The sequence below is a fragment of the Trichechus manatus genome, unplaced genomic scaffold, assembly GCF_000243295.1.
Source record: "Trichechus manatus latirostris isolate Lorelei unplaced genomic scaffold, TriManLat1.0 scaffold00173, whole genome shotgun sequence".
NCBI lineage: Eukaryota > Metazoa > Chordata > Mammalia > Sirenia > Trichechidae > Trichechus > Trichechus manatus.
In genome coordinates, this window is record NW_004444109.1 from 287895 (window position 1) to 300441 (window position 12547).

At 40.1% G+C, this 12547-nt stretch overlaps 1 protein-coding gene across 1 annotated transcript; it reads left to right on the plus strand.

The window, feature by feature from the left end:
- The first annotated feature begins 881 nt into the window (after positions 1-881).
- Positions 882-6686, plus strand: PCDH20 (protocadherin 20). The gene is made up of 2 exons (XM_004386837.1): positions 882-1371; positions 2420-6686. Exons 1-2 carry the CDS (start codon positions 1240-1242, stop codon positions 5138-5140), a joined length of 2853 nt encoding a protein of 950 aa, XP_004386894.1. The 5' UTR covers positions 882-1239; the 3' UTR covers positions 5141-6686.
- The last annotated feature ends 5861 nt before the right edge of the window (positions 6687-12547 follow it).

Below are 12547 nucleotides of genomic sequence, written 5' to 3' on the forward strand. Positions count from 1 at the left end.
TCTCCTAGAAATCATGGGGTGGGGGGAGGAATATATGTGTATATATATATACACACACACATACATATATACACACACACATATATATATGAGGAGGAATATGTATACATATGTATATGCAGGGCCCTGGTGGTGCAGTGGTTAAGTGTTTGGATCGATGCTAGCCAAAAGGTTGGCAGTTTGAATCCACCAGCTGCTCCTTGGAAACCCTAGGGGTAGTTCTACTCATAGGGTCGCTATGAGTCAGAATCCACTGGATGGCAACGTGTATATATATATATGTATGTATATATATATATATATGTATGTATATATGTGTATATGTATACATATATGTACATATATATGTATATGTGTGTGTGTGTATAAATAACTTGAAAAGTGACCATTTCCTCCTGTAGGTTTCAATGAATGTACCCCCTCCTCTCCCAAAAAATGCACCCCTTAGAGAAATATCCTAAAATCGGTTGCATGCAGAACCACTTGTGTTACAGCACAATTGTTTCCACTTTTTCCCTTGGCTCCTTCCCTTGGCCAGAAGCCTTGCTCCTCTAAAACCAGAGTAGGAGGCAGACACCCAGAGTCACTTGCGCCTACAACTAGGAAACTAGCAGAAGCTCTGCCACCACCAACAGCGAAATTCCAAATTGGAGCATGCCGAAACCTGCCCCGAACTTATATATTTGCTTTTCCGGCTCACACTGCATTGCAAAGAAGTTGAAATACCTTCCCTCTGCAGAGAAAAGTGGATTTTCTTTCTCTATGCAAACACTGGTGGATCCAAGTCTCTCGGAAGAACTGGTAGCAAAGCAGGCGTTTGATTGCTCTGTGGTCCCGACTCTCCCTCCGTATATATTCAGATACAAATGCGGGCTTATTTATTTATTTTAATGCTCCCTCCTTTGCTCGCAACCTGTGGACATAGCTTCCGACTGGTGCGGCGAAGCCGGAGGCTGGTAAGCGCGCGCTCGGGTGCCGGACCCAGAGGCGCCTAGTCGCAGTCTTCAGAGGCAAGTCCCCCATCCCGGCTCCTCGGACTGGGTCTGGACGTACTGGCGCCAGGGGCAAGAAACTATGACAGTGCCCTTCCGCCCCCTCTCTTTTCTGTCCCCATTAGCGCCCGTTCTTAATTGACGAGCCAGTGACTATTGGCTGAAGTTCCCAGCGATTTGCATGAACTGAGGGAGTGTCTTCCGTCACCCTCCTGTCAGGAGCGCGCAGACTGCAGCCTCCCCGGGAATGCGCGGCGGAGGGAATGCGCGCAGCTCGAGGGCGCTGGCGGTGAGCTGGCGCCCGGCGACCTGGCACCCGAGCCTGGATATGGGCCGTCTACATCGTCCCAGGAGCAGCACCAGCCACAGGAACCTGCCGGTAAGGGCTGCGGTCCAGGAGCTCTACCGCCCCGACAAGTTGCAGTACTGGGAGGCACTTCCTACACCTTGGTGGTGGTTAAAACCCTTTACCTTAATCCAAACTTCAAAGGAAGAATGGAAGGAAGTGAAGGGAGCTTGGGCTAAGTGTCTTCATTTTAGTAACGACTGGGCAAGTCCTTGGGCCGAGAGAGGAAGTTTCTGAAGCAGAAATAGAGAGAGATGGGATGGAGAGGGGGATGGGGGTGCGCTTACTCCGTTGTATATACTGGGGTTCGGAGGTTGTTTACGGCTGCCGGCATCTGGCTAAGACTGTCTCCTGCAGCTGATAAATTGTTTTTGCATAATCATTATCCGCGTTTACTCCTCTTCCCCTAAGGGAGGGTTTGGAAGGGAATGGGGGTACAGATCCTTTCGATCTGATTTTAGATGTGTGCTAAAAGGAACATCTCTTCCAATCTAAGGGGTTTATTTGTGTGTATTGTGTGTGGGTGTGTGTATGGGGTACTATTTTTCCGTATTATTATTGTTGTTGTTGTTGTTGTTATTTTTATTGGTCTCATATAGTAAGGGATGTTACATATTTCGCGTTGTAAGACCCTAATGACAGAACTATTTCAGTGGGAAGTCAATTGCCCACCTTTCAGTCCTCACCACTATCACCCATCACCCGGCTTCCTCCCCATACCCTGCCCAGGCTGCCTCCCTGTAGCGTTGCGCAGTCCCTGAGTGGGAGTCCTTCCACTTTGGCGTGTGTTTCCAGAGATGTTTTATGTCTGGGACTTGGAATGTTAGCTGAATGAGGGTGGTGAAGGGGGTGTAGGGGATGATGGGAGGAGGGTACAGATAGAAAGTGAACGGAAAAAATGAAGTTTGGCAGGCAGTGTTGCTCCTTAGATCTCTCCTTTGCCCCAAGTTTCTTCTTCACCCCGTTCTGAGTACGGGATTTGCTCCTGGGAATAGGGATGTGGGCCGGGGAAACTGGTTTCTGACTCCGATCTCGGTGTTTCCGCGTGTGTAACGAACCTTCTCCCCTCCCCCTACTCTAGCATCTGTTTCTGTTTTTCCTCTTCGTGGGACCCTTCAGCTGCCTCGCGAGTTACAGCCGGGCCACGGAGCTCCTGTACAGCCTAAACGAGGGACTGCCTGCGGGAGTGCTCATTGGTAGCCTGGCAGAGGACCTGCGGCTGGTGCCCCGGGCCTCGGGGAGGCAGGACCAGCAGGCGCCAGAGCGCGCCAGCGTCCAGCGGAACCCCCCTCTCTCCTTCAGCCTGGCCTCCCGTGGACTGAGTGGCCAGTATGTGACCCTGGACAACCGCTCCGGGGAGCTGCACACTTCTGCCCAGGAGATTGACAGGGAGGCCCTGTGTCTGGAAGGGGGTGGAGGGGCAGCCTGGGGCGGCAGCATCTCCATCTCCTCCTCCCCTTCCTCTGATTCTTGCCTTTTGCTTCTGGATGTGCTGGTCCTCCCTCAGGAATACTTCAGGTTTGTGAAGGTGAAAATCGCCATCCGGGACGTCAATGACAATGCCCCGCAGTTCCCCGTTTCCCAGATCTCAGTATGGGTCCCGGAAAATGCACCTGTAAACACTCGTCTGGCCATAGAGCATCCTGCTGTGGATCCAGATGTAGGCACTAATGGGGTACAGACCTACCGATTACTGGACTACCATGGTATGTTCACCCTGGACGTAGAAGAGAATGAGAATGGGGAATGCACCCCCTATCTAATCGTCATGGGGGCTTTGGATAGGGAGACCCAGGACCAGTATGTGAGCATCATCATAGCCGAGGATGGTGGGTCTCCACCACTGTTGGGCAGTGCTACTCTCACCATTGGCATAAGTGACATCAATGACAATTGCCCTCTCTTTGCAGACTCACAAATCAATGTCACAGTGTATGGAAATGCTACAGTCGGCACTCCGATTGCAGCTGTCCAGGCTGTGGATAGAGACTTGGGGACCAATGCTCAAATCACCTACTCTTACAGCCAGAAAGTTCCACAGGCATCTAAGGATTTATTCCATCTGGATGAAACCACTGGTGTCATTAAACTTTTCAGTAAGATTGGGGGAAGTGTTCTGCAAACACACAAGCTCACCATCCTTGCTAATGGGCCAGGCTGCATCCCGGCTGTGATCACTGCCCTGGTGTCCATTATCAAAGTCATTTTCAGACCACCTGAAATTGTCCCTCGTTATATAGCAAATGAGATAGATGGTGTTGTTTACCTGAAAGAGCTGGAACCTGTTAACACTCCAATTGCTTTTTTCACCGTAAGAGATCCAGAAGGCAAATACAAGGTGAACTGCTACCTGGATGGTGAAGGACCATTTAGGCTATCGCCCTATAAACCATACAATAATGAATATTTACTAGAAACCACAAAGCTTATGGACTATGAGCTACAGCAGTTCTATGAAATAGCTGTAGTGGCCTGGAACTCTGAGGGATTTCATGACAAAAAGATTATTAAAGTGCAACTTGTAGATGACAATGACAATGCTCCTGTTTTCCTTCAACCCCTGATAGAACTAACCATTGAAGAAAACAATGCACCCAATGCCTTTTTGACTAAGCTGTATGCCACAGATGCTGACAGTGGAGAGAGAGGCCAGGTTGCATATTTTCTGGGACCTGATGCTCCGTCCTACTTTTCTTTAGACAGTGCCACGGGGATTTTGACAGTTTCTACTCAGCTAGACCGAGAAGAGAAAGAGAAGTACAGGTACACAGTCAGAGCTGTTGACTCTGGGAAACCACCCAGAGAATCAGTAGCCACTGTTGCTCTTACAGTGTTGGATAAAAATGACAACAGCCCTAGGTTTATTAACAAGGACTTCAGCTTTTTTGTGCCAGAAAACTTCCCAGGATATGGTGAAATTGGAGTAATTAGTGTAACGGATGCTGATGCTGGGCGAAATGGGTGGGTGGCCCTCTCGGTGGTGAACCAAAGTGATATTTTTGTCATAGACACAGGAAAGGGCATGCTGAGAGCTAAAGTCTCTTTGGACAGAGAACAGCAAAGCTCCTATACTTTGTATGTTGAGGCTGTTGATGGGGGTGAGCCTGCCCTCTCCTCTACAGCGAAAATCACAATTCTCCTTCTAGACATCAATGACAACCCTCCTCTTGTCTTATTTCCTCAGTCTAATATGTCTTACCTGTTGGTTCTACCTTCTACTCTCCCTGGCTCCCCAGTTACAGAGGTCTATGCTGTTGACAAAGACACGGGCATGAATGCTGTCATAGCTTACAGCATCATAGGGAGAAGAGGGCCGAGGCCTGAGTCCTTTAGGATTGACCCCCAAACTGGCAACATTACATTGGAAGAGGCATTGCTGCAGACAGATTATGGGCTCCATCGCTTACTGGTGAAAGTGAGTGATCATGGCTATCCAGAGCCTCTCCACTCCACGGTCATGGTGAATCTATTTGTCAATGACACTGTCAGCAACGAGAGCTACATTGAGAGTCTTTTAAGAAAGGAACCAGAAATTAATATAGAGGAAAAAGAGCCACAAATCTCAATAGAACCAACTCATAGAAGGGTCGAGTCTGTGTCTTGTATGCCCACCTTGGTAGCTCTGTCTGTAATCAGCTTGGGTTCCATCACACTTGTAACAGGGATGGGCATTTACATCTGTTTAAGGAAAAAGAAAAAGCATCAGAGGGAAGATGAAAATTTGGAAGTACAAATTCCACTGAAAGGAAAAATTGACTTGTATATGAGAGAGACAAAACCGATGGATATTTCTAATATTTGATATTTTGATGTGAATAACACAGAGAGGTGTTTTAACTGACTTTGGATAGTCTTCACCACCTAAACAAGAGTGGTTGATGGCAGTTCCAATGAAGGACAGCTAATTTATAACTTGTACTATATTGTAAATAGCTGTTTACAGGTTTTTAAATTCAAATTCAGATGTTATAAAATGTGTACAGCATTTTTTAAATGAAAAATTAGTACTAACGGCTATAGAAGTGTTATAAAAAGCTTGGATATCATTTGCAGCTTTCATACACCAAGCAGATCATTGATAAAACCTGGGAGAAAGGTAAGACTATGGTACATTGAATTTTTTGTCTAAAAAATCTTTCAACCACAAGAGGGCACCAGGTGCCCCTTTGCTGGGAGTTGTTTGAAGTATTGTACATGACAGGTGTTGTACATGAAATTAATGAAAGAGTATATTTTAAATATATTGTTTTTAGCATTTAACAAATATGAAATTACAGTAAATTTAATTTGTCCTACTTAAATGTATGATAAGAAGGAAAAGAAATGCACTTGTAAACAGAATGTTTATTACTTCATAAGTACATCATGTATAGTATGAAAGAGAAGACATTAAAAAAATAATTATTTTTGAGCAAGGATAAAAAACATTGCTATGTGTTAAAGTTTCTACTTGCTGAAGAGTATTTCACTTCCTGTGTACTGTAATTGCTTTCAATTAGTTTGCTTTACCATTGTACTTGCTATTATTACAGGGGAAATATATACTGTATATTCTTCCTTACAGAAGATGTAACTAGAAATTTTGCCCAAGAAAAACAGCCAGAAGCAAAGAAAATATTTCAATCCTTAGTTGCTTCATAGGTTTTCATGACATTTTGGTGTTTTCATAGCTTGTGAGTAGCACTTTATACTTGGGTTGCATATTAGATTTTTATATGCTTAAGCTCATCCATCGCGTAAGAAAATAAAAATCACATTAAAACTGAATTATTCTAGAAACTTGTGTAAACTATTGGTCATTTCAGTTGGGCATTTTATATGAAAGTTACATTTTTGTTGTCGTTGAGGTTTGTTGGCTACCATTTCTGGCTTCCTTTCTTTGGTTTTGGAATAAGTCCAAGAGGTTATTTGTAAGCCCAGTAGCATATTTCTTTGATAATTTAGCTTTTACTGAATCCTTTGCAGTGAAGAAAGCTGGTTCATCAGTGACTGATCACTTTCACTTCACTGTATGAGCTGGAAATTTAATTTTATATGAGAGCTGTCGCAAACACATCTGTATAAACAAGGAATGTAAGTGTCGGCTTAAATTGGATCATTTTACTTTTTGCCATGCATCTGTACTGTACCAAAAGTGTTTATATGTCTGCAAATTAAAGCTATATATTTTCATAATTTCTTTCTCATTTTTACCATTTTATATCTGAACTTGGGATTGTTCTTTCACTGAAGTGCCTGTTAGTGGCATTCATTTGCTTCTAGGGGTAAATGTGGGTAAATCTAAAGTATTCTGCTATGCTAAAGTTTATGTTAAACTAATTCATGACTCAATTAAATATTGAGAAAATAGTAAATATGTGTGTAGTTATAGACATGTATGTAATAGAGAATATGCCTATGTTTGATAGAAGTTCATCTGAAGATTTACGCCCATGCACGTGCATAAAAATATTAATTTATTATAAAATTAATATAAATTATAAACATGCATTTTACTACATATTTATAGCAAATTCTCTGTTATCTATGTTACAATAGCTTCCAACATTTTTTCAAAAATAAAAATACCGTGCAAAAAAAAAAAAAGAGAAAGTAAATGCCCAAGACCTTTTCAGTTTGTATTAACTCATTTTCTTGTTTTCTTCCATTTAACAATTTGAATAAATAAAACGATAAGCATATGGGGCACCACTCTTTGTTAAAAAAAATATATATATTTTCATTTGAAAGCTCTTTTGTATGAGAAGAATCTGAGATAATCGAGGAAGACCATTTAACCCCCAAACTTTGCATTCATAATTGCCGTATAGCAGCCTCTGAGTCATTTTTTATTTCTTTTTTCTTTCTTTTTAAAGAGAGCAACTACTTATGAAACCAGTAGTATCCTTAATTAAAAATATATATATATTCTTTAAGCACAATGTTTTGACCATCAGTATAAAAAATAAAATAGCCCATTCATTTCTAAATTTGAAGAAGGTTTATGTGTTTTGAGGCATGAACCTTATCTCCAGCATGAGAAATACCTACAATATTAATAAAAGGACATATTTCTGGATAATTTCTTGTGGCAGGATTTCCTTTACCCAAACATCTCATTCTCATTAGAAACATTTATAATAAGGAAAAGCTAAAGTAAATTACGCTGAGAGATAAAAGCCCCCTTTTAACTAACACCTTGTGCTAGAACAGTTGCCAAAATGTATGCTAATCATGTCAATGTTGTTAGTTGAGCTGGCACAAAAATAAATGTTCCATTCATTAAAACCCCTAATATCCATTTAACAGTTTGAGAACCAATGAGTCCTCTTTGCCCAATTTAATGAAGAAGAGATTGCTCTGATCTTTGCACTGCCAAATCCATTCTTAAACTACAGAGAAAAATGTTCATTAATTTGAATTGAGAAATTTAAAACTAGCATAGCAATTTTAGCTAAAGGGGAAAAACAATTTATGCTATTTGATTCTTTAGGGTGCATTTCCTGATCCAATTTTTTCTTAAAAAAGGAAAGATACACATTACTTTTAAAACTGTTTTGTAAGGTAAGGTCAGTTTATTAAAAAGAAAAAAAGCCAAGTCTTTTGTATTTTGGATGTTCTACAAAAACACCAGGCATGGGTTTTCTACGAAATAACGTCAGTAGAAGGAGTGTTAGAGATGGTGTATGAAATTGACTTGATTGCAGTGAGCTCTGTCATAGGATTTTGTGCTTCCAGAAAACACCTGAAATGACCGTTGTAAAAGGAGGAATTAAGCAAGCTTCTCCTCCGGAGTCTCAGGTTCCAATCTGTCCTCAGTGAGGTGAAGACTTTGAGGTTCTGATCTTTGTAGACAATGGAGAATGTAAAGAAAGTACATCACCAAGCTTTTGGTGCTCTTCAGCTCCAATGGGCAGCCTCAGCTCATTGAGGTCAGAAACGTAGATACCCCACCATTTCCTTCCTGGTCTAAGGCAGATTTCCTCACTGCATGAAAGTGATCAATTTCTGCAAATGCCATATTACTGACACGTGTGATCGCTGCCTAGTGTTGTGCTTTTACATGGCAAATAATTAAGAAATCATGAAAGGAAGAGAATCTGCAGTCACAGGACAGGAAAGAAAATCAATTAACACAATTAGTATCACCTGACTCCTTCCCCACAACCCTGGCCAAAAAAAACCCCACCATAATGTTTTTTTATTTCTGATAAGAAAAAAAAATCATGCATGTTTTTCAAATTATGTATACATACACACACTCTGTAATTATTTTTTAAATGTCTGACCATGTATAAGAGCCCTGGTGGTGCAGTGGTTAAAATGCTTGGCTGCAAAGGCAGTTCAAACCTGCCATCTGCTCCACTAGAAAAAGATACAGCAGTCTGCTTCTGTAAAGATTTATAGCCTTGGAAACCCTATAGGGCAGTTCTACTCTGTCCCATAGGGTCACTACGGGTCAGAATCTACTAGACAACAGTGGGTTTTGGTCCTTGTACATATATATATATATTTTTTTTAATAGCATTTTTTTTTTCCTCTGAGGAACTCCTAAATTGGCAATGTCTTCCTCTGAGGGTATAAAACAAAACTGGGTGAATTTTAACACTTAATTCCACTAAAGTCAAGAAGTAACAGTACTGGGATGATTAAAAAATAAAAAAGTCATAGAGTAATTTATTCCATACACATTCAGTTTATCACTACTAATCAGCAGGGATTTAACTGATAACAAGAGGGAATCCCTTGATGAACTTACACTATGGTGTGGAAGGCCAAAACAAAATCCTTCCATTTCAAAACAGTGTGGGTGCTAAATGCCTGTTCAGGACGCCCTGTGAATAGGACCTAATCCAGTCTTCGGAAGTCAGAGAAAGTTTCCTAAACGAGTTGATTTCTAATTTGAGCCTTTTTCAGAAAAGGTGGTGTCTAAGTGGAGCCTAGAAAAAGAAGTTAGCAAGGGAAAAATGGAGACAAGGGAGGGGAGGACATCTGAGGAAGTGGGACTAGTGTGCTAGGCACACATGTGAGAGTGAGTATGTCATACTTAAACCAAAACAAAAAAAACCAAACCCATTGCTGTGGAGTCAATTTCAACTGACAGTGACCCTATAGCACAGAGTAGAACTTCCCTGTAGGGTTTCTAAGGCTGTAATCTTTACAGAAGCAGACTGCCACATGTCTCTTCCATGCTTCTCCCACAGAGTGGCTGGTGCGTTCACCTTTCGGTTAGCAGCCAAGTGCTTTAACCACTGCGCCACCAGGGCTCCTTATGTCATGCTTAACTATAAATATTATAGTTCTTCTTTGCTTGCTGCAGGAGAAACAGAAGGACAGAGATTATTAAAATGAGTTCGAGAGTTAAGTGGATGGTGAATAATAAAGGGACGTGTGTCAGACCTGGAGGTTAGAATTTTACCCGAAAGTTAATGGGAATTTTAGGAATTTTGAAAAGGGAATTTGTGTTTTAGAAAGATCACTTTGCCCACAGTGTGGCGTTTGTGTTGAAGAAGATTCTGGAGACCGGTTAGAAGGTAGTAGTGACCGTTTAAGTGAAAGATGGTAACTAATACCAGGAAATACGAAAGAAAAATATCAAAGCATAGAATATGGTATGCAAATAATTTGCAGTTGAAAAGGAAAACTTCTTATACCACAGGAATTAATCTACATATGATAGACCAGAAAGTTTACAGTTTCCATAATTTGCTATTGAGCCTATTTTACATATTTGAAAAGGATTGAGAACTCATTTACTAAACATTAAATCAGCAATGAGAACACTGGAATCATACCCCTTTCTCTAATGTTGGGTTTTATGACACAGATGGAATTATAAAGACACTAATTAACCAGTTTATTTCATATTTATGACTGTCATTTCTATTCAATTTAACAAACATTACTGTGTGTCCATGAGGTATATATTCCGAAACGAGGTTGACCTCATCAAGAATATTTTATCCAAGGCATTTGGCAATACTTTGCTTGTAGTTGCACTAAAAACGTTCACATGTGGAAGAGTCATGTTGAACTATTTTTTAAAAAGGCAATAAAATATTAAGTGGACAATATAAGGTGTAAAAATAATTTGAAATTTGTCTGAATATCAAGAAAAAATGTCTGTCCCCATATCAATTCCAAACAGGAAACATGGGAATTCCAATCTAGGAAATATGAGCAGGTAAAATGGGTAGTTAGGGCCAAGAAATGCATAGGCCTTGAGGATTAATATCACTTTTGGATGAAAGAAGTCACTTAACTTCTCTTATGTCTCTGTTTTTTCTTGTGTAAAATGAAGAAATTAATAGTACACAGAACTACTAGGGAGTCCCTATGTGTTGCAAATGGTTAAGAACTAGACTACTGACTGAAAGGTGGGTGGTTCAAATCTACCCAGAGACACCATGGAAGACAGGCCTGGCAATCTACTTCTGTTAGATTAGAGCCTTGAAGGCCTATATTGTTACAGCACTCTAGTATGTATATATTCATTACCTGTTCCATTGAACCTTCAAGGCTTTTTGTTTTTCCTTTGGTTCTGTGAGAAGTTTACATACCATTTTTCATTTGGAAACCTGATGAGGGCCAGGACAATGATTTGAATAGTCAAGCCATGGAACTTTAGAGATAATTTAGTCCAGTACCCTTATTTTACAGTTGAAGAAACTAAGACATAAAGAATTAAGCAAAATTTTGACAGCTGAAAGAGCTGGAAAGAGAAAATAGCAATCATACATGCAAGAAATAATGAAAATTCTGCTGAAAAAGTGTAACATGAGGAGATGTTTTTCCTTTAAACATTTCCCTTAAAACACATCCATTAATTTTATCTTCTTTGGAAATCAATCAAAGTGATATTTACAAAGACAATATACCAGATGTTAAGAAAAATTCCCTAAGATGAAATCTCAATGTTCTAAAAAATGAGATTAGTCAAAACTAATTATTACAACGAAGTATTAAAAATCATATATTTTGCTTGTATATAATGAGAGAGGAAAATAGATACAATTTGAAAAATAAAGTTACTTATATCACAGAAAGGGAAAAATGTGAATAGTATTAAATTACATATTTTAATAGTATAATAATTACAATAATATATTATCCCATTGCTGTCTAGTCAATTCCCACTCATAGCAACCGTATAGGACAGAGCAAAGCTGCCCCATAGATTTTCCTAGGCTGTAATCTTTAGGAGATCAGATCGTCAGGTCTCTTCTCCCTTAGATCAGCTGGTGGGTTCCGTTAGCTGACCTTTCGGTTAGCAGCTGAGTACTTAATTACTGTGTCACCAGGGCACAAAATCTCAGGAGATTGCCCAATAGGAGAGAATAATCAAGAAACGCTTTATGATTCCTGCAGACATATAGAAGGAATAAACTGATTTACAATATGGAAATAAATATTTGCTTCTGTACAACTAATTTATATATCAGATATAGAAAAGGTAGTTTCAAGTGTGGATACAAGGAACATAATTGTTTTGAAAATGAAGATGTTCAGGCTTATGTGTAATAAGGTAAATAAAGGTAAACCCAGGATGAACAAATGTTAAAATTCACTACATTACAAAATATTAAACCCAAAAGGAAGTTAGGGATCATTGTCCTACTCATTACACTTTAGGGTACAAAACTCTGAAGCTTCAACAAAGATGTTGTTATTAGCTGCCGTAGAGTGAGCCCCAACTCATGGTGACCCCATTTGTTAGAGAACAGCACTGTTCCACACAGTTTTCTTGGCAGTAATCTTTATGGAAGCAGCTCATCAGATCTTTCTTCTGAAGAGGCTCTAGGTGGGTTTGAACTACCTTTGGGTTACCAGCTTGCACCATCCAGGCTCCTTCTCAACAAAGATAAACACTATTATAACCAACTATTTACTAAACAGATTTACTAATTGGCTTATATGCCTATTGCAAACAAGGAATTGTGCTAGGCACAGGGGATAAGTTCTCCTCTTTAAGCAAAATCATTATTCTCCAGTTTGGGAGAACTTATATAAACCACACGTGTATAAGGATAAATATCTTCCTCCTCTCATCTACTCTCCATCTGTGGCTCTTACAGGAGCATCTCTACAAGAAAGAGACAAGGAACTCCACCACAGATGTAAATGTTTCCCAGAGATGTATTCTACATATTGGAAGTTCATAGAGAAGAATATCAAAATATTTGAAAAAAATATAATATTGGCCATATATATGAATTATGAAATATGGGCT

Bases quoted from the DNA above. Each gene is read 5' to 3' on its own strand.
- PCDH20 (XM_004386837.1), top strand. From the start codon at position 1,240: ATGCGCGGCGGAGGGAATGCGCGCAGCTCGAGGGCGCTGGCGGTGAGC. The intron at 1,372-2,419 runs GTAAGGGCTGCG...CCCCTACTCTAG, and splicing joins CCAGCCACAGGAACCTGCCG to CATCTGTTTCTGTTTTTCCT.